The 22,257-nt window shown below is 49.4% G+C and overlaps 1 protein-coding gene across 3 annotated transcripts in view; it reads left to right on the top strand.

Moving 5' to 3' along the window:
• Positions 1-5,600: 5,600 nt before the first annotated feature.
• The window catches only part of syt14a (synaptotagmin XIVa), a 271,602-nt gene continuing 254,945 nt past the window's right edge, over positions 5,601-22,257 (top strand). For all 3 annotated transcript variants that reach the window (XM_038812298.1, XM_038812288.1, XM_038812279.1), the window contains exons 1-2: positions 5,601-5,788; positions 14,688-14,735. In XM_038812298.1, coding sequence (XP_038668226.1) covers positions 5,776-5,788; positions 14,688-14,735 — 61 coding nt within the window. In that variant the 5' untranslated portion in view covers positions 5,601-5,775. The remainder of the gene's footprint in view (positions 5,789-14,687; positions 14,736-22,257) is intronic.

Below are 22,257 nucleotides of genomic sequence, written 5' to 3'. Positions count from 1 at the left end.
GAAGGGCCTTTATTGTTATACTAGGCTACCTTTTGGAGTGTCATCAGCCTGCGCTATATTCCAGCGTACGATGGAAAATATTCTGCAGGGACTACCGCAGGTGGTGATTTATTTGGACGATCTCTTAATCGCGGGTAGGACAAACAAGGAACACTTAAGGAACCTGGAGGAAGTGCTCAGGCGTTTCGCAAAGGCCTGAGCACAAAAGGGAAAAATGTGTTTTTCTGGCCCCACAAGTGACGTACCTGGGATATAAAGTAGACGAGTCAGGCTTACATCCATTAGAAGACAGAGTAAGGGCAATAAAAGAAGCCCCAGCTCCCACCACGGTCCAGGAGTTACGATCATTTCTAGGGTTGGTAACCTATTACGGAACATTTATTGAAAATAGGGCATCCATCCTGGAACCCCTCCACCAGCTACTAAAAAAGGGGCAAGAATGGAAATGGTCCACCTGCCAAAACCGAGCATTTAGGGACATTAAGGAACAGTTGCCATCCAAAAATGTCCTAGAGCATTATGACCCAAGGAAGGAGTTGGTGGTCACTTGTGATGCATCCCCATACAGGGTAGGAGCCGTCTTAGCCCATAGAGGAAGGAATGGGGAAGAACGGCCAATAGCCTATGCTTCGAGGACCTTGACGATGGCTGAGAGGAAGTACGCCCAAATCGAGAAGGAAGGACTGGCGGTGATATTCGCAGTAAAAAAATTTCACCAGTGTCTGTACGGGAGGAAATTCACCATAGTGACGGACCATAAGCCGTTATTAGGGTTATTAAAAGAAGACAAGTCAATACCCCCGATTGCACCAGCTAGAATCCAACGCTGGGCGTTGCTACTGGCGGCATATAGATACGTTCTGGAGCACAGACCGGGAACGCGAGTAGCACATGCAGATGCTTTGAGCAGACTTCCCCTCCCGGACACTCCGCCGCAAATACCAAAAGTAGAGGAGACAGTAATGACTCTAAATTTTTTGGACACCCTACCAGTAGACACACAACATATTTGGTTGTGGATGCAAAAAGACCCAGTTTTAGCCAAGATAAGCATTTACTGCTAACAGGGGAACTGGAAAGACCAGTGGAGCCCCAGATGCACCCATACTGGAGCAGAAGGGACCAAATAACCGTAGAAGATGGTATCCTATTATGGGGAGCCCGAGTAATCGTCCCAGCTTAGGGCCGTCAGGCAATCTTAACTGAGTTACATCACGGACACCCAGGGGTGTCTAAAATGAAGATGCTAGCTCAAAGCTACGTTTGGTGGCCAGGTTTGGACACAGACGTAGCAGCCTTGGTACGTCGGTGCCAGGAGTGCCAACAGGGGCAAAGAGTGCCACCAGCGGCGCCATTGCACCCGTGGGAATGGCCAGGCAGACCATGGACCCGCCTGCATATTGACCATGCCGGCCCTTTCATGGGCTCAATGTTTTTAGTGATAGTGGACGCCCACTCCAAATGATTGGACGTCCACCGGGTAAACACGGCAAGCACAGCATCGACAATTGAAAAGCTCAGGGCCTCGTTTGCAACACATGGACTTCCGGAGGTATTGGTGTCGGACAACGGAACGGCATTCAAAAGTGGGGAATTTGGAAAATTCCTGAAGGAAAACGGAGTCCGTCACATCAAAACGGCCCCTTACTATCCAGCGACCAATGGCCTGGCAGAGAGAACGGTCCAGACACTTAAAGCGGGACTCGAGAAGCAGCCGGCAGCGTCAATAGACACAAAGCTCTCACGCTGGCTGTTTGATTACAGGACCACACCGCATTCCACAACGGGCATACCGCCAGCTGAACTCTTAACGGGAAGGCGGCTGCGAACGAGGCTGAGTCTCCTTTTGCCAAATTTAACGGGGAAAGTGGAGAAACATCAGGAGGCCCAATGCAGGGGGCATGATAATAGTCGGCAGCAGAGACATTTCCAGGTGGGGGCACCGGTTTGGGTCAAGAATTATGGGAATGGACCAACGTGGGTCAAAGGCACGGTAGAGTCCCAAACAGGGCCCAGATCCTATGAGGTTTCAATAGGAGGTAAGGTGCTGAAGAAACACCTAGACCAAATAAGGGCAGCGGAACCACACCTGGAGGCAGGCGAAGCAGGACCGCCTCAAGCTGGGATAGCCCAGATGGAAAGGATACCCACACCCCAGCCCCGAGCAATTTCTCCAGACCCCGTCATCCAGTCATCAGAGTCGGAGATGGACACACTCGACGAGGCCGCCGCGACACCTCTTCCCGAGGAGGAGGAAGAACAACTTCCAAGGAGGTCCTCAAGGAAAAGACGGGCACCTATAAGGTACACCCAGGCCTACTTCGGAGAACGACCCGGCGGACGACACAGAGGTGACAGACCCAGACATGAGGAGCAGGAAGAAGCTCAGAGGAATGCCAGCTGGCAGGAATTCCTCGGACCTTGGGGGGGGGAGGGGTGTAATGAACTCCAATTGGCTTTATTGGTTGGCCAATTGGAGTATGAGCTCCCTCAATGATAGCTCATTGAGGGGGCCCATATAATCACCTGTGTAGGCTTTGTGAGCCAGTCTTGAGTTGACTGGACTGCTAGCAGCACTGTTTGTAGCTGCTCCTGTAATATCGTTATTGTAAATAAATATTGGTGTGGTGACGGAACTCCTGCCTCCCGTGGATTACTACAGGGGTACTCTTTACAAGGACTGGTGCAGACTCGATGGGCCAAATGTACTCCTTCTGCACTGTAAATTCTATGATTCTATTCACAGCTAAACCTGGACATCTCCACAAAATGCATCATGACCATTTGTGTCTTAATCCTTCGCCCTCATTTCCTCCCTTCTCTTTTGGTCCTGCACCTCTCTAAGTCACAAATCATTCCCAATCCCAGGTCACCTTTTCTTCCAGCTTCCCTGTTTTCAATGGGACATAATCCAATTCTCTTCACTGTTGAATTCCACTTCAGTCAGAAATTTGGCTTCTTCGCTGCAGTTTGATTGGCGCTGCAAGACCATGACTGTCTCCATGACTGCCCTTGTCACCCTCAGCTGACAGCTGCTTGAGACCTGCACCCTCTGGAAGCAGTTGGTCAGCTCAGTATTCATTGAAATTGTGGGTGTCAAGACACAGCTATCGCAGTATCCGGTGCAGCTCAAGCAATTTCCCCAGGAGTGCTGCTGCGCAGAGGTGGGGAAGAGCTTGTCATTTTTAAACTCCCTCCCCTGGACTGTGAGGTCCGCTATGCAGCACCCTGTGATCTGGACCGAGGGCGAACCGGAGGCCAGAGCGATTTTCTGTTTGACTGGGTAAACAGGAAGAGCGCAGCGTCTTACCGTGGCGGGGTGGACAAAACTCTCTGTGCTCCCGGAGTCCAGCAGACAGCTTGTCTCGTGGCCATTGAGGATAGAGTGCGAGGCCGCGACTGGTCCAATGTGACTGAGGCGAGTCGTGGCAGAAACTCCGAGTTGTCCTCCGGCAGAGAGTAGTCACCTGCGGGGTCCTCTGTGCTGAACCGATCCAAGATGGCGGCGCCTGCCGGCCGCATATGGTGGGGGGTGGACAAAATGGCGGCGCCCAGTGATTGCATGTGGAGTCGGGGGCCCAAAATGGTGGCGTCCGGGGATCGCATGTGGCGTCGGGGGCCCAAAATGGCAGTGCCCGGGGATCACACGTGGCGGTGGGGGGAGCAAGGTCCGCGGGCCGCACGGGGCCCCTGAGGAGAGCGGGGGGACGGGGGGGGGGGGGGACGATCTGCGGTCGCTGCTCGGGGCCGCAGCAACCGCTTTTGATTGACAGACGACCACAAAGTGGCCCTTCTTGCCGCAGCCCTTACAGGTCGTGGAGCAGGCCGGGCAGCGCTGGCGGGGGTGCCTGGCAACAAAAATAGCAGCGGGGCCCTGTGTGTTTATCGGGGCGCCCTGTGGCGCAGGCCTGGGTGGTCCGAGTCCGTGGGGGTGAGGGAGGTCGCGTTTCACGCTGCCAAGGGGGCCGCCGCGCGGTCGGGGGCATGTGCGCGGGCATTACGATTCGCAACATCTAGAGAGGAGGCGAGGGCCTGTGTCTCCGTGAGGCCTAAAGTCTCTCTAAAAGTCTTTGGCGGATCTGCGAGGACTGCACACCTGCAACAAAAGCGTCTCTGATCAAAAGTTCGGTATGCTCGGCAGCAGAAACCTGTGGGCAGCCGCAGTTCCTCCCCAGCACAAGGAGGGCCTGGTAAAATTCGTCCAGAGACTCACCAGGAAGTTGCTTACTCGTGGCCAGTAAGTGCCAAGTGTAGACCTGGTTCACTGGCCGTATGAGATGTCCTTTAAGTAAGTCCATGGCCGCGTCGTAGTCTGTCGTGTCCTCTATGAGTGTGTACACGGCGGTGCCGGCGCATGAGTGGAGGATGTGCAATTTCTGTTCCCTCATCGGGACGTTTTCGGCTCTACTCAGGTAGCTATTGAAGCAAGCCAGCCAGTGCTTAAATGCTGCTGTTGCATTTGTTGCGTGCGGGTTGAGTCGAAGACACTCCGGCTTGATGCGAAGCTCCATCCTTTAAAATATTGTGTATTAAATTGATGCACAATCAATGGACACGAAACGTAGATAAAGTCCAAACGATAGGCTTTAATACACAAGAAGTGGACCCGGCAGCAGACGTACAGAAGAATGGCAGACTGCCGGGGCACACAGGTTCTTATACCCCGCCTCGTAGGTGGAGCTACCTACCTCAGCCAATCGGCTAAGAGGCACATGACATACCTGGGCCAATGGGCAGCGAGTCCTCTGCACCAATGGCAGCTCACATTTCCAGGTACCTTAATACCCCTAGTCACACTACCACATTAACCATGCCAGCTTTCTGTAATTTGCAATTCACCTAGTCCCCCTCCTCCATCTTTACTCTGTAGTTTTGCTTTTTATCTCTTCTGGTAAATACCCAATTCCCTTCTAAAAGCCATGATTGATTCTGCTTCCACCACGCCCTGAGGCGTGCAGTCCAGATCCTAAGCATGCATTGCACAAAAAGAAATCCTCATGTTCCCCTTAATTATTTTGTCAATCACTTTAAATGGGTGTCATCTGGTTCTTGAATGTTCCACCAATGGGAACCGTTAGTCCCTATTTGCACTGGCCAGATCCCTCATCATTTTGAACAGCTCCATATAATCTCTCCTTAATCCTCCCGTTTCCATGGAGCACAGCCCCAACTTCCCCAATCTATCCACGTAACAGAAGTTCCTGGGACCATTCAAGTGAATCTCTGCTGCACCCTCTCTCAGTGCCTTCTCATCCTTCCTAAAGTATGGGCACAATTCTCAGTTGAGGCCAAATTAGTGTTTTAGATGGATTTATCATGCTTTCGACAAGATTTATCTTGTTTTTGTACTCCACGCCCCACTATTTCATCGAACTAAAGAGTTTCACAGCACAGAAAGCGGCCCTTCGTGTCTGTGCCGGTTGTCAAACACTTCCTCACGAAGCCCAGGGTCTTTTGAACCACTTTCTCCCCCTTTATAACATACCTGCCCCGGACTCACACAAGCTGAAGTTGTATCTGCCCCTGTCTCCCTCGAGCGCGCGCGCGCCGCCTTTCAGAAGCAGCTCCGGCTCTCGCTCCCTGTGGACGCGCTGGCGCTGGCGCGCGCTCGGGGACCAGGGGGTGGGAGCGCGCCTCGCCTGGAAGGTTCCATGTTTGTGTCGGTGGTTTTCGGTGGCGACGCCACAGTCCCGCTCCCTCCTCCCCTAATTGCAGCAACCCGCTCCCCGGCGGCGGCGGCAGTGGCAGAGTCGGTCTGGATGGATCATCAGCACCATGGCGATTGATGGTAAGTAGGCCGCAAGGAGCCCAGCTCCCGCTGACTGGCCGGGATACTCACTCACTCTCAACCTTGCCCCCAGGCCCGGGCAGACGGCAGGGCCGCGTCTGTGGGAGGCGGCGGCGGCGGCGGCCGGGCGGGGAATGTGGTGGACAAGGCCTGGGGAGATGGAGCCCGGGGGTGGCGCCGCCATTGTGTGGTGGCTTGGAGCAGCTCCGCCCGCCCGCCTTTCGGGCTGCTGTCCGCTCCCTGTGGTGCTGAAAGCGGCAGCCGCTGGCCCCCAAGCCGGGCGAGCCTGAGGCAAGTTGCTGCCGGGCGGCTTGCTCGTGGAAACTGCTTCATGTTTACACACCGACTGCCCAGAGCCGGCTGCTGATCGCAGTGTGAATGTGCGCCCGGGTTCCCTTTGCCTCATGGTGGGCGGCCATGTCCATTCCCCGGAGCATCAGTTGCACGTTAGTCCCACATACCAGTTATCGTGAGTGCCGCTACCTGTTGCTCCAAATGTCAGACTCCGGTTACCTTGAGCACCGCTCTACATCACCCAGATGTCAGTCCCTTTCACCCCGAGTGTCACTGTTAGGATCGGAAATCGGGTCATGAGACCCCAATAGAACAAAAAAAATCATGGGCGGAATTCGCCCATCTGGGACTAAGTTCTCTGGCGGGGGCGGGGATACCGTGGGGGAATTCGTACCGCATGGCATGACCCTGGGCTCATTACATATACATTGCGGGGTTTGCGCCCTGCCATCATATCCAGGTGTATTTTTAAAAAGGCATCTGGACATAGCTGATCCACTGTTGAAGAAAGAAGATTGACCTCCAGGATCACTCTGAAGCTGGACCTCCAGGAACATTCTGAAGCTGGAAGCTGAATCTCCAGGATCACTCTGAAACTGGAAATGGACCGCCTTGAAGACACTGAAGCTGGAAGATCCACCAGATAGATGCCCCTTGCCTCCTCACCCATTGCTACATGTTCCAGAGTCTGTGGTTGCTGGAGTCTTCCACCCTGAATTCTGGAGGCAGGCCAATGCCTTCTTCAGGCGAGTGCTGATGTGTTGGTGCAGTTTGATTTCCCACTGTGGCATGGCCAGTCGGGCATGTTGGGAGGGGGGGGGGGGGGCGGCGGCTGCATTCTGGTCTGGCCTTCATCTGTACCCCATTAGCAGGATTCAAATGAGTTTCAACTGGCCGCTGGTGGAAATCTCGATGTGCCGTGGGAATGGACGATCCTGCAGTCATTTTATGTGAGGATGAAACTGTTTTTTGGATCTTCTGCCACATTCTCTCTGTCCCCGCCTACCATTGAATCTACCATGGGAACACAGCAGAATTCCGGTAGCAGTGACATATTGCACTTTGCCCCATTATTTTGCCATTTTTAATACTGCTATTTTTTTGTTGCATAGTATTATTATTTACCATTTACTATACCTTCCACTAAAGACATGGAGATAAATGATGTTATATGTGGATACTGCCACGGTAGCACAGTTGCTTCACAGCTCCAGAGTCCCAGGTTCGATTCCCGACTTGGGTCACAGTCTGTGCGGAGTCTGCATGTTCTCCTCAGGTCTGCATGGGTTTCCTCTGGGTGCTCCGGTTTCTTTCCACAGTCCAAAGATATGCAGGTTAGGTGGATTGGCCATGCTAAATTTCCCTTAGTATTGAAAAATGTTAGGAGGGGTTACTGGGTTATGGGTGTGGGCTTAAGTGGGGTGCTATTTCCAAGGGCCGGTGTAGACTCAATGGGCTGAATGGCCTCCTTCTGCACTGTAAATTCTATGATTCTATGATTCTGTTTGCTTCACTGCTGTTTCAGAGCTAGGTTTACTGTTACATGTGAAGGTTATTGAAGTGAACTGTAGTTTCAGTGTTAGATAAATAGTCTTAGCCAGTTTAATCAATATATCTTTTAATAATTTCAAGATCACTTTTATCTTCATATGTTGAAAAATCTGACATTTAATAGCATGTTACTGTGAAGAATAGTTGCGCACTATTATCGATTTCAGTTGTTCTTCCTACTGGCAAGAACAACTCCAGTTACCAGAATTTCTTTTAAAATTATTCTTCAAATTATTTTCTTTGCTTTTGCATACATGAGAAACCTACAGTATTCTAAGAATCTATGTTTTAAAAAAAGTACTAAAGTTGTAGTTGTTTTATAGAGTAAACATGTCACTGAGATTTTCAGATCTATATTTGAATTGTTAATTTGCAATCGAAGGGTAATTACTATTTTAAGTTTTTTTAAAAAGCACGATGATGGAATAAATGTATAAAATAAGAGTTTACTTGATGACCAATTATTAGAGCATACGTGCGTGGGATATGTTGAATATAATTTTAAAAAGTCATTAATAGTCCCGTACCAGCCTCCCCGGAAAGGCGCAGGAATGTGGCGACTAGGGGCTTTTCACAGTAACTTCATTGAAGCCTACTCGTGACAATAAGCGATTTTCATTTTCATTTTTCATTTCATAATACAACATAAGGCAATCAAGAGGATTTGACAGCGAACTATGAATTGAATATTGGTTGGATAGTCTAAATTATAGTAAAAAGGTCCTGATACATTTGTCAATCCTGTTTAAATTGACAAAGCACATAATAAATGTGGATTAGTAAATGTTTTAAATATTGCCCAGTGCCCCATGCAAGACATTCTTGCATATTGGGTAAGACTTTTAACTCATTTAAAAAACATCCACTTGCACAGAGTTACAATTATACTCAACCCTGCTATAGGGAAGGAAAAAGGATGTCCAGGTTTCACCCTCTAATGTCTGTAAATTGAGCCTGCTAGAAGTAATTGTGAGGTCAACAAGGGACCAAGCTCAGCTGTGATGTCTCCAAAAGTCAACTAGCATAGCAACACTTACTTTATACTCATTTACAATTGATGATCACTTGCACAAATTATTTGAAGACTACCATTGTTTGTGAAACCATATCCTAGAAAGGAGTCAACACCTGTGGGGAAGGGAGAAAAATTAATGAACAAAAAAGGAGCTGAGCATATGGTTACTGATGTGTATGAATTTTTGTCCTATGATTCAATGATACAATGGTAGAACTATTAAAAATAGTCTGAATATTGTGCTTGTTCAGTCTAACGAGTACAAACTGAAACAGAAAAAATATATGTTATAACGAGGGTCAATGAATGGACTTTTGCTAGATAATCTATATAATTTTGCTAAATCAATTAATTCATTCACAGTAAAATCTTCACACATTATTAGAATATTGATGTGCAGTTATTTCATTGAGATAGGATTTTATGCAGATTGCAATGTACTTGCTTATTCTTGTAACAATTTCTAACTTTTTAATGATCCAGAGAAAATGTAGCATTAAAACTGTTTTACACAGCCTCATAAAAACAGCTGTTTTATTCTGGGACTTGTATTACAATTATTTGTAAGTGGAAATGAATAGTGACAGGAACACTATGTGAAACATATGGTGTAAACTGAAAATGAGATGAATTAAAAATTCAGAATATTGGATTATTAAATTGTGATTACCTCACTGCATTTGGAAGTTTCTAAAAAAATAAAATAAATAATTTCCCCTTGCTTTCCAGGCATATCATTCTGATAAAATCTTATGACAAAGTTAAATGGTTTTGCATGTCAGTAAGATAATATCAGTAATAAAATAAATTCCTCAAACATAAAAATGTCTTTAACTTTAATTTTGAGTAGTGCTGTTATATGCATGAATAATCCGACAAAATTATTTCTTCTACTTTTATTAAAAACTGCAAAACGCAGTGAAACAAGCCCATCTTTACAGAAGAATACTCTATTTTTAAAAACTCAATATGTCATGATTATTTTCAAAATCCCTTTTTCTAATTTGCCTAAATTTATGACAAAGTTTAAGTGTAGTAAAGCGTGCAGTTTTCATGAAGAAAGGTTAGATAGTGACTTTAATTAATCAGATTTTAAAAATTAGTTTTTGCAGTAACGATTAGATAAATATTTATCTAAATCCACAACTTTAACCCAAATAGGATTAGTCATAGATGCAAGGTCATTTGTTCAAGCTGAATGATGACATGCCAGTAAGCAAGCTCCAATGTTTATATATCTCACGGCGATTGCTTATTTAAGATTGTTGGAATTTTCCTAAAAGATTGCAAAGTGTCCAGTTCTATTTTTAAAAAATAGTTTTAGAGCACCAAATTATTTTTTTCCAATTAAGGGCCAATTTGGCATGGCCAAACCACCAACCTACACATCTTTTGGTTGTGGGTGTGAGACCCACACAGCCATGGGGAGAATGTGCAAACTCCACACAGTGATCCAGGGTCAGGGTCGAACCCAGGTTCCCGGTGCCATGAGGCAGCAGTGCTAACCACGGTGGCACCGTGCAGCCCGACGTGTCAGGTTCTAACTGTAAATCGCCGTGTTTCTTCCCAGAAATACAACCAGGGTTTCATTCCAGATCTTTTGACAACTGTGTCCAAAAATAAACAGGGGACATGTTTTACATTGTCATCCTGGCACCGCCCAGCACTGCCAACTGAGCATTGCCAACCTGTCAGTTCCAGGGGGCTGTGCCAGGGCACTGTCCAGCCATGTCCCATGCCACCCGGGGGCTACACTCGCCTCTGAGCATTGGGAGTAGTCATCATGACTGGTTTCCAAAAATGGAAACCAGTAATGATTCCTGCCGATGTTACATAACGCTGGATGCGGTTGGGGAGGATGGGGGTATGGGGACATCTGATGACCCTGAAACAACTGACTTAAGTTGTTCATGAATATTTAAATTTATTTAAAATCATGGCCACACTCTCTCTAGACGTGAACCTAATTACACGCTGGTGGTGAAGATCTCAAACTGAGATCTTGCTGCCGCATATCCCATTATGGCTCTCTCGTGAGAGTTAGCAGCCATAATGGGATGTGCGCCTGCAGCACATCCCAGAAAATTGCAGTCATTATTTTGCCGAATGTTTTTTCTTAAAGGAACAAATATTGCCAACTACGTCTGCTTCCTTGGAGAATGAGGTTTTTGGTATTAAATTTGCTACTCTAGGATGGAAATTTTGGGAATAATTGGTTCATATGTTGTTGAATTTACTAACATGAATTAGATTGATGACATTTGTGTGAATGTGCACATTATCAATTAAAATGATCAGCATGGATTAGCAAGAAAATTAGAAAATAGTATAAAATCCAAAACTACTGCCAGTTCACAAATAAACAGTTTTACATTTTTCTTTTCTTACCTTTTTTGTGCTTTTCAACTCATGATTCTTCCTTTCTCTGCTCACGATGACTTGATGACTTTTGATAAGCTCTTTCACATAAGATGCGAGCATGTGGTAGGTATCCGTTTTTGATTGAAGTTTTACGCTTACTGATTTTCTTTCTGGTTTGCATAAAGAAATTCTGTATATTTTTATTAGTCAAAGCAGTACTTTACTTTCCTCATAAAAATCATTCCAGACTGGATAGCCTCCTGTCTGGTAACGTTCTATAATTCTATGACATTGGAGGATTGGCAGCAGATGTGTCAAAGTCAAGGTGGCATGTGACTTGGAGTGGTGATGTTCCTGTGGCATCTGTTACCTTTCTCATTGTAGTTCAGAAAGGTTACTGGTTTGGGAGGAGTTGTGGAAGAAACCTTGGTGTGTAGCTGCAGTACAATGTGTAGATAGGATGGGCCACAGTATGCCAGTAGTGGAGGAGGTGGATATTTAGACTATTGAATGAGGTCCCATTTAAGCGGGAGGGGGTGGGGGGTGGGGATGGGGGGGCTAGGCCCCATCCAGGCTGATTACGTGGAATGTGCGGAGCCTAAATGGACCTGTCAAGAGGGCTCGCATGTTCTCGCACTTAAAGGGGCTAAAGGCAGACGTAGCGATGCTACAGGAGACGCACCTAAAATATGCAGACCAAACAAGATTGAGAAAAGGGTGAGTGGGCCAGGTGTTCCATTCTGGGCTGGATTCAAAGACCAGAGGAGTAGCAATCCTGGTCAGCTTTTGAGGCAGGGAATATTGTAGCTGACAAGGGGGGGCAGATACAAAATGGTCAGTGGGAAACTGCAGGGGACCCGGGTGGTGCTAGTGAACGTTTACGCCCCAAACTGGGACAACGTGGTATTTATGAGATGCATGCTAGGTAAAATTTCAGACTTAGACTCACCCAATCTGATTTATCGGGGGTGATTTCAACACAGTTATAGACCTGTACTGGACCGGTCAAACCCCAGGTCGGGGAAGCGACTAGTGGCGGCTAAAGAATTGAGGGGATTCATGGAACAGGTGGGGGGGGGGGGGGGGGGGGGGGGGGGGGCGTAGACGTGTGGAGATTTGCCCGACCGAGGGCGAAAGAGTTCTCTTTCTTTTCTCATGTCCACAAAGTCTACTCCCGCATAGATTACTTTGTGATGAGCAGGGCGTTGATCCCCAGGGTGGAGGGGACAGAATACTCGGCTATTGCAGTCTCCGATAATGCTCCACACTGGGTGGATTTGCGTCTTGGGGGGGGGGAGAGAGGTCAGCCCCCACTATGGAGGCTAGATGTGGGGCTGCTGGCAGATGACGAGGTTTGTGGGTGGATAAGGAGGAACATCAAGAATTACCTGGAAACTAACAATACGGGGGAGGTAACAGCGTCCAGGTATCCAGGCCCTGAAGGCAGCTATCAGAGGGGAGTTGATCTCTATCACGTCTCATAGAGAGAAGAAAGAAAGAGAGCGGAGGGAGAAAGGCTAGTCGGGGAGATACTCTGAGAAGCGGGAAGGGTGCAGACCGTTAAGATGACAGTGCTCTCCAGATTTCTGTTTGTCTTCCACTGCCTTCCCATCTTCGTCCCTAAGTCCTTCTTTAAGCAGGTGAACAAGATAATCTCGGGATTCGTATGGGCAAATAAGACACTGGAGTAGAGAGACTGTACCTGGAGCGCGGTTGGGGCGGGGGTGGACTGGTGCTGCTGAACTTTTTCAGCGGCTATTGAGCGGCTAACATAGCCATGATTAGAGGGATTGGGGGAAGGGGTCGCTGTGTGAGCGGTTAGAGGCGTCATGTAAAGGTACCAGCCTAGGGGCACTTGCAACGACACCTCTGCCGTTCTCGCCAGCCCGCTACTCCTCCAGTCCGGTGGTGGTGGTGGCATTAAAGATCTGGGGTCAGTGGAGAAGGCACAGAGGTGGAGGGAGCCTCAGTCTGGTCCCCGATATGCAACAATCACAGATTTGTCCTGGGGAGGAGAGACGAAGGGTTTCAAAGCTGGCATTGGGCAGGCATTGAAAGGATGGGGGAACCTGTTCATAGGTGGGACCTTTCCCAGCCTGAAAACGCTGGAGGAGAAATTCCGTTTGCCCCCTGGAAACACTTTCAGATACCTTCAGGTACGCGCCTTTCTGAAAAAACAGGTGGTATCATTCCTGCTGCTACCCCCAGGCAGGATACAGGATAGGGTGGTCTCCGGCACCTGGGTAGGGGAGGGGAAGGTGTCGAACATCTACCAGGAACTTCAGGAGGCGGAGGAAGCCTCAGTGAAGGAACTTAAGGGCAAATGGGAGGAGGAGCTAGGCGGGGAGCTGGATGCGGGCCTGTGGGCGGACACCTTAAACAGGGTCAATTCCTCCTCCTCATGTGCCAGGCTTAGCTTAATCCAGTTTAAGGCGGTCTACCGGGCACACGTGACGGCAACCAGGATGAGCAAGCTCTTTGGGGTTGAGGATAAATGTGCGAGGTGAGCGGGAAGCCCTGCAGATCATGTCCATATGTTCTGGGCATGCCCGGCTCTTAAGGGATTCTGGCAGGGATTTGCTACGGCAATGTCCAAGATCTTAGGCACGCGGTTGGTGCCGAGTCCAGAGATAGCGATCTTTGATATGTCAGACGATCCGGGAGTTCAGGAAGCGAAAGAGGCCGACGTATTGGCCTTTGCCTCCCTGGTAGCCCGAAGACGGATCCTTTTAATGTGGAGGGACTCGAAGCCCTGAGTGTAGAGACCTGGGTTAGTGACATGGCTGTGTTTTTTAGTCTCGAGAAAATAAAGTTTGCCTTGAGAGGGTTCATGGTGGGGTTCTCTCAGAAGTGGCAGCCGTTCCTTGACTTTCTAGGAGAGCAGTAAAGGTCAGCAGCAGCAGCATCCCGGGGTTGAGGGGGGGGGGGGGGGGGGGGGGCAATCGTTACGTTGTATTGTACCTTTCTTTGTACATACGGTTAACTTTTTTTTCCTCTGTTCTGTTGATTGTTGCGTATGGTTATGCAAAAATTATGTTTTATTTTGACAAAATTGTGAATAAAAAGAAGTTTAAAAAAAATTCAAGCAGACAGTTTTGTCCTGGATAGTGTCTAGCTTTTGGAGTGTTGTTGCAGCTACATCTGGTTAAGATAATGGAGAATATTTATCACTTTGCTAACGTGAGCCTCTTATCATAGATTATCCAGCCTTTGATCTGCTGTTGTAACTACAGCATTTGGGTGGCTGGTTCGGTTGAGTTTCTAGACAATGATAACTCCCCAGGAGGCTGATAATACAGGATTTCACAATGATAATAAAGTATTTTTAAGTGATGGTGCCACTGAATGCCAGAAGGAAACGGTTAGGCATTCTCTTGTTGGAGATGCTCATTACCTACTACTTCTGTGTATGTGACTTGCCATTTATTAGCTTGGATGTTGTTCAGTATTCAATGAAGCCATTAGAATCAATCAGATGGGAACCTTGTTCCTGTCCAATGCAATTTAGATGTACATTTAGACAGAGCATGTGCTGTGCATATGAAAGATATTGAAGAAATATGACTTTTTTTTGTTCTTCTTTCATTTCACTTAAAATAAATGTCATGAAGCACCAGACCAATTTTTAGTCAGCATTTAAGTAAATATATCTTTAATGATAAATTTGTCTTTCCACAGGTGGAGAACGTACTTGTGGAGTTCATGAACTTATATGTATCCGCAAAGGTAAGTAAATTGCTATAAGGTTGGCAATGTTATGAATCTGTTTGGAGAAAGGGAGTGTTTATAGAAAAAAGTAATGGATACCTTGGCGTTGTATGTGATCATTTGTTGATTTTGAGACCAATTTGGTTAATATGTGTTTTAACCAACCACAGGGGAAAGTCCTTGGCCAGGATTTTCTCCCCTGCCATGGTGGAACCCACCGCGGGGAATGCGGCAGGCCAACCAAAGGTAATTAACTTTCAGCCAGATTTGAAGATAACGGCAGTGGGCTGGGCCGGAAAATCCTGGCCCTAGTATGTTCGATGATCCTATGGGATAATATCATACATCTGGGGCGGGATTCTCCGACTCCACGCCGGGTCGGAGAATCGCCGGTGGCCGGCGTGAATCCCGCCCCGTCGGCCGCCGAATTCTCCGGCACTGGATTTTCGGCGGGGGTGGGAATCGCGCCATGCCTGTCGGCGGGCAACCCCCCCAGGCGATTCTCCAGCCCGCGATGGGCCGAAGTCCCGCTGCTGTTATGCCGGTCTCGCCAGCGTGAATTAAACAAGGTATTTACCAGCGGGACCAGGTGGCGCGGGCTGGGTCCTTGGGGGGACACGGGCCGATCTGGCCCCGGCAGGTGCCCCCATGGTGGCCTGGATCACGACTGGGGCCCACCAATCCGCGGGTGGGCCTGTGTCGTGGGGGCACTCTTACTCAGCCTCCGTGATGACCGACACGGAGGTGACCCCCCTGCCCCTGAGCATGCGTGGGGATGATGTCAACAGCCGCTGACGCTCCCGCGCATGCGTGGACTTCCGCCGGCCGGCGGAGTCCCTTTGGCCCCGGCTTGCATGGCGCCAAAGACCTTTCCCGCCGGCCAGCAGCGCGCCAACCACTCTGGCGTGGGCCTAGCCCCTAAAGGTGCGGAGGATTCCGCACCTTTGGGGCGGCCCGACGCCGGAGTGGTTCACGCCAGGGGTAGGGGAGAATCCCACCCCTGATCTCCAAAAAAAGGGGTAACAATTTCATGATAGAGGAAATTTCTGTCCATGATCTTACTTTGAACATTTAGGGTGGGATTCTCCGTCCCGCCGCACCAGATTTCGGTTGTGGCGCACCCCGGGATTCTCTGTCTCGCCAGCTGGCCAATGGGGTTTCCCATTGTGGGCAGCCCAACACCGTTAGGAAATTCCCAGGCTGCCAGCACAACGGAGAATCCCAACAGCGGAGAATTCAGCCCTTAGTTTCTACCAGTCAGTCTCCCATGTGTGTACATGGTAAACTGGATAAAGTGATCACAGCCTTACTTGACTCTGATGTCTTTGATTTGCTGTTTCTCTCTCCTTTGGCTTCTGTCTTTTTTTATTTTCTGCTATATCTCTCCCCTCTGCTCTTTTTGATTGTCCTGGAGTATTTTCAACTTTAGATGAATGTGCAAAATATGTGATAGTGGACTGGTCACCTGCTAAGTAATTCTGCCAATTTTCGGTAATATTGGTCCATAACTTCCTGGTTCCCCAGCGTTGCTTCTAGGGGGTACCCAATGATGTGCTGGGGAATACCTCTAGGACGTTCCCATCCAAGAGTTTACCCGTAATTGTCCAGAAGTGGTCATTTCCTCTGGACGATTGCGTTGGGCTGGGAACCATCCGACATAAGCGATTTAAATCGCTAACTTTGGATGGTTCTGCCAGTTTTACCCTGATAGTTACTGTCCCTTTAAGCACCTCCCTTACGGTAGCTAGTGCTGTATAAAGGGGGCATTTCTTACCTCTCTGCCCCTGCACACCGATGCAGCCGGGGGCATATTTTGCTGCTGAGTGAGCTGCCTGAGTGAGGTGTGATTGAGGTTTTGGAATCCCAGCATGGGTAAGTCCATCAAGTGTGGCAATCTGCTGGAAACTGTCATTGTGAGGAAGTTACGAGCCAATATTGAGTTCAGTGATAATTTTGTGTCATAGTTATATGAAATTAGCTTTGACCTTGTATATTAAAATGTACAGATGGAGGTAATTAGTTGGCAATGTAACATTCGTTGAAGTAGGTACTCCCTATCTGTGACGACTCAGTTCTGTCCCAGGCTCTCGGCCTAAATTAGAAGTAAGACTACGTCACTAAGCACCTTGAGCCTGTTTGACCATTCATGGGTGATCTGATTGTAATCTGCATTTCCATGATAACCTTTCAACCCATTGTTTATCAAAAATCTAAATATGTCTGCCTTAAAAATATATTCAAAGACTAATTTCACTGCCTTTTGAGGAAGGGAGTTCCAAATCTCAATACCCCCTGAGAGAAAAATAATCTCCTTATCTCTGTCATTAATGGGCAACCCCTTATCTTTAAACAGTAACCTCCCAGTTCTAGATTCTCCCATAAGAGAAAACATCCTCTCCACGTCCATCCTGTCAAGATGCCTGAGAATCTTAAATATTTCAATTAAGTCACCTTTTACTCTTCTAAACTCAGGTGGATACAAGCCGAGCCTGTGTAACCTTTCCTCATAAGACAACCCACCCACTCCTGTTATTGGTCTAGTAAACCTTCTTTGAACTGCTTCCAATATTTTAATTCAATTTTAGTCCAGCAAAGATTTGAAGTTATACTCTGCTTTTCAAAATTACTTGAAGCAAAACTATTGAACAACAAATCCAGGAAGCCCCACTACCACCTCATCAAGGGCATTTAATGATGGGCAGCAATGCTCACACCCAATGAATAAAAGAAAAAATCCATCAGCATAGCTGATGTATCCTGTGCAATCAAACAGATGAGAAGAATTTTTTAATACAGCAAGTTGATTTAAGAATGCTCTGCCTGAAGGGGTGGGTGGAGCAGACCCAATAGTAACTTTACTGGGTTGTAGAGAAGAGCAAGAGTGGGCCGAATTTTATATCTTCTTCAAAGAGCTGGCATAGCCACGATGAGCAGAATTGCCTCCTGTGCCGCATCATTCTATGAAAGTTAGAAATCGCCAGCATGAAAATAGAAATCAGTACAACAGCTCCTTGTTTTGGCATCAATAAAATGTGAGTTAAACTGACCAGATTATTAGTGCAGTAGCTTTTATTTTAAAATAAATTTAGAGTTACCTAATTATTTTTTTCCAATTCTTTTTTTCCAATTAAGAGGCAATTTAGCGAGGCAAATCCACCTACTCTGCACATCTTTGGGTTTTGGTGCTGAGACCCATGCAGACACGGGGAGAATGTGCAAACTACACACAGACAGTGATCTGGGACCTTGATCGAACCCGGGTCCTTGGTGCTGTGAGGCACTGTGCCATCCATTAGTGCAGGAGCTGACTCTAAATGTTGGTAAATCACCAGGCAGATAATTGTGGAACTATTGGTGCATATGCTTGTGCATGCAAATTGGCCCCATGGCATTGATAGAGTTTGTTTACCATGTGCCCAGTGTGCATGAGTTGAATTGAATAATGTTGATACATAGGAACAGATGAAAAGCTGGACAGGAAAAGACCAGCTGGTACATTGAATCTGTTTAATTCAGCTATGTTGCAATACAATTAAGCAATACAATTTTCACCTTTCAGCAACCATGTAATCTCACAGGAGAGGTAAAAAAACAAAATTTAAAACAAAAGCAACCTAGGGCAATTCAATGAAATATAATTCAGTGAAATTCCTCTCATATCCAGAAATGAATTCCAGAAGATATCAATAACCGTGATTACCCCACATCCCACAATACAGTATCAGCATCTTCCAGGAACTTGTGCAGCTATGTTTTGAACGCTTGCATTGCAAAAATTGGCAACTTAAATCTGCAGAATATATGTGGCCAGGGAGGAGCGGCACCGAAGCGGCCTCTCTCCCTCTCTCTCCCTCTGGTCCCTGGGGAGTGAGGAGGAGAAAAAGAAATTTGAAAAGAAAACATTTAAAGGGAGAGAAAATGTCTTCGTTTTTTTTCCACTTTAAAAAAAAAGCCTTGGGCGGCATTCTCCCCTACCCGGCGTGACGGAGGGTCCCGGAGTAGGGGAGTGGCGCCAACCACTCAGGGGTGCCGCCTCCCCAAAGGTGGGGAATTCTCCTAACCCTAATTTGGGGAATTCTCCCCACCTTTGGGGGCCAGCCCCGTGCCGGAGCGGTTAGCACCAGAAGACTGCCGCAAACAACCGGCGCCCCGGCAGCGGGACTGGCCGAAAGGCTTTCGCCGGTACGCGCATGCGCCGGCAGTGACGTCAGCGGCAGGTGGCTGCTGACGTCAGTGCCGGCGCATGCGCGATGCGGGGTTCTCTTCCGCTTCCACCATGGCGGTGGCCGTGGCGGCGCGGAAGGAGAAATAGTGCAGCCAGGGCACTGGCCCGCAGTCTGAGCGGGGCGCCCCGATCGCGGGCCAGGCCACCGTGGGGTCACCCCCCCTGGGTTCGATCGCCCCCCGCTCCCCCTTGACCCCGGGGGCCTGCTCGTGCCGCTGAGCCCGCCGTTCCAGAGGTGGTTTAAACCTCGGCGGCGGGAGAGGCCTCCCAGCGGCAGGACTTCGGCCCATCCGGGCCGGAGAATCGTCGCAGGGGCCTCACCGATCGGCGGGGCGAGATTCCTGCCCCCGCCACTTCCCGGGTGGCGGAGAATCTCTGCCACGGCGGGGGCGGGATTTTAGGCGCCCCCCAGGCGATTCACCGACCTTGCTGGGGGTCGGAGAATTTCGCCCCTTACCTGAAAAGGGTCTTTTTAGAAGGGGGGTATAAGGGAAGGGAAAAAAGAGGGGGAGGGTAGAAAAGAAAATAAAAGGGGGAGGGGGGAATAAAAAAAATGCCAGAAGGGAGCCAAAGCAGAGGGAGAAAGGGCACCAAAAGCAAGCAAGCCCGTTCAGACGAGCTAATCAGCGCACAAAGCGGGGGAACAGAAGCCTCACCACAACAAAAAGAACTGGTCAGACAGGACTATTTCCCCCCTGGGCCAGAGGGCATCTGGAACTGGAAGGCACCCTTTGCCAAGGCGCTGAGGGAACATCAGCAGGAAAACAAGGTTGGGACCAGAGCAGACATAGAGGCCGCAGTACAGGCAGCAGTGGACAAGGCTGCTCGCGCCGCTGAGCCCGCCGTTCCAGAGGTGGTTTAAACCTCGGCGGCGGGAGAGGCCTCCCAGCGGCAGGACTTCGGCCCATCCGGGCCGGAGAATTGCCGCAGGGGCCTCACCGATCGGCGTGCAGCTCGCCCTGGGCAGAGCAGAGGAGAAACTGGAAACCCAAGAGGAGAAACTGGAAACTGGAAACTCAAGAGTTTCCCACTAAGGAGCTGAAAAAAGACGCGACTGACATGAGCGACCGGATCACGGCCCTGGAGAAAGAGGTGGCGAGACTGGGCACAAAGCAGGGGAGCCTGAAAGGCAGGGTGGACAATCAGGAAAACCGCACAAAAGAACAAATATCAGGATAGTGGGCCGACCAGAAGGCATCGAGGGTAGAAACCTCATGGCCTATGTGGCCGAGATGCTGGGCAACTTATTGGGCAGGGAAACTTTCCCCAACCCACCAGAAATGGACAGAGCACACCGGTCGCTGCACCCGAAGCCCAGGGCAGGGGACCACCCGAGGGCAGTTATAGCTAAACTGCACCAGTACCAAGACAGGGAAACAATCCTGCGCTGGGCCAGGCAAAACAGAACTTGCAAATGGGAAGGACACTCCATTAGAGTTTACGAGGACATTGGGGCAGACCTCGCCAGGAGATGGGCCGAACTCAATAGAGTGAAAGCAGCTCTTCACAAGAACAATGTGCGTTTTGGTATGCAGTACCCAGCGAAACTCTGGGTCACACACCAAGGAAGAGAGTATTTCTTAGCTCCTGCCGAAGCAAACAAGTTTATCGAGGAACACGGGCTGGAAAACCAACAGCAAGGGTAGAAATACAGGGCCGCTGGCGAGGGGCAACAACACGTCGACTGGGGGGGGGGGGGAAGGGGGGGAGACAACGCCAGGCCCCCCCACTCACCCTCACCATGGCGCGCGCATGGCACCCTGAACAAAAGGCAAACCACTACCCGAGGGACCGCCACAGGTGAGAGACCAGGCCCCAGCACGAGGGAACAAGAGCACCGGAGAAGGGAGAGTGAGCGCAGGGTAGGATGGGGGAAGAGCGGGCAGAAAGACGCATGGGAGAGGGGGAGAAAAGGGGATGGTCCAGGGGGGCACCGGGGGGGGGGGGGGGGGGGGGGCGGAGAGAGACGACACAGGGATGGAGGGACAAACAAGGCTAGAAAAGGAACAGCAATAGCGCTACAAAGTGCCACAACCAAGGGCTCGGAACAAGGAATCGCTGCAAGCATCCACCCAGTACGGTCTCTGGACGAAGGGAAACCCCGGAGCGCAGGGACCCAACCGCATGGAGAGAGCAGTGACAGCGGCCATCCTGGACGGCCCCCTAACAACGGGGAACCCCGGAGGGCAGGGGCGCGTCCACCAGGTAAATATGGTTAATCCCACAGGAGCGAGGGGACAGAGGCCTCCCACCAGGATAGTCATCTGGAACGTAAGGGGACTCAACGGCCCAGTGAAAAGATCCAGAGTCCTCACCCACCTAAGAAACATGAAGGCAGACATAATCTTCCTCCAAGAGACGCACCTGACAGAGCAGGACTGACTGCGGGTAAGAAAGGGCTGGGTGGGGCCTACCATTCCTGTTACGGGACAAGGGCCAGGGGGGTGGCAATACTGATCAACAAATGAACGATGTTTAGGGCGACAAAGATGGTTAGGGACCCAGGGGGACGGTACGTCATGGTCAGCAGGACCCTGGATGAGGCACCGGTAGTACTAGATAACGTGTACGCGCCCAACTGGGACGACACGAGCTTCATCAAGAAGACCATGGCAGAAATTCCTGACATAGCGACGCACTGGCTAATCATGGCGGGGGGGACTTCAACTGTGTACAGGATCCAATGACTGACAGATCAAACCCCAGAACGAGGAAAACCTCAAGCATGGCAAGGAAACTCGGTCACTTTATGGAACAGATGGGAGCGGTGGACCCCTGGAGGTTCACCCACCCAGGAGAGAAGGAGTTTTCCTTCTTCTCCCTAGTACACAACTTATACACCAGAATTGACTTCTTTGTGGTGGGGAAAACGGTGCTTCCGGGGCTAGACAAAGTGGAATACTCCGCAATTGTGGTATCAGACCACGCTCCACACTACATGGACGTGAGGCTGGAGACAGGCAAGGCCCAACACCCCACATGGAGGTTGGACGTTGCCCTACTAGCTGACAAGGCTTTCAACGAAAAGATATCGCGGGCCATAGAAAGTACATGGAGAACAACTAGAACGGGGAGGTCTCACCCACCACGTTCTGGGAAGCGCTAAAGGCTGTGCTAAGAGGGGAAATCATCGCTTTCAAAGCGCGAAGAGATAGGGAGGAAAGGCACAAATTCCGCTACCTGGGGATCCAAATAGCCCACGACTGGAAAGGGATCCACAAATGGAGCCTCACCAGTCTGACGGAGGAAGTAAAAAAGGACCTGCAAAGATGGAACACACTCCCACCCTGCCTCGCGGGGAGAGCCCAGACGATC

This window comes from Scyliorhinus canicula, chromosome 1, assembly GCF_902713615.1.
Source record: "Scyliorhinus canicula chromosome 1, sScyCan1.1, whole genome shotgun sequence".
Lineage (NCBI taxonomy): Eukaryota > Metazoa > Chordata > Chondrichthyes > Carcharhiniformes > Scyliorhinidae > Scyliorhinus > Scyliorhinus canicula.
The sequence above is the reverse complement of the archived record's forward strand: the minus strand, read 5'-3'. Positions and strand labels throughout refer to the sequence as shown.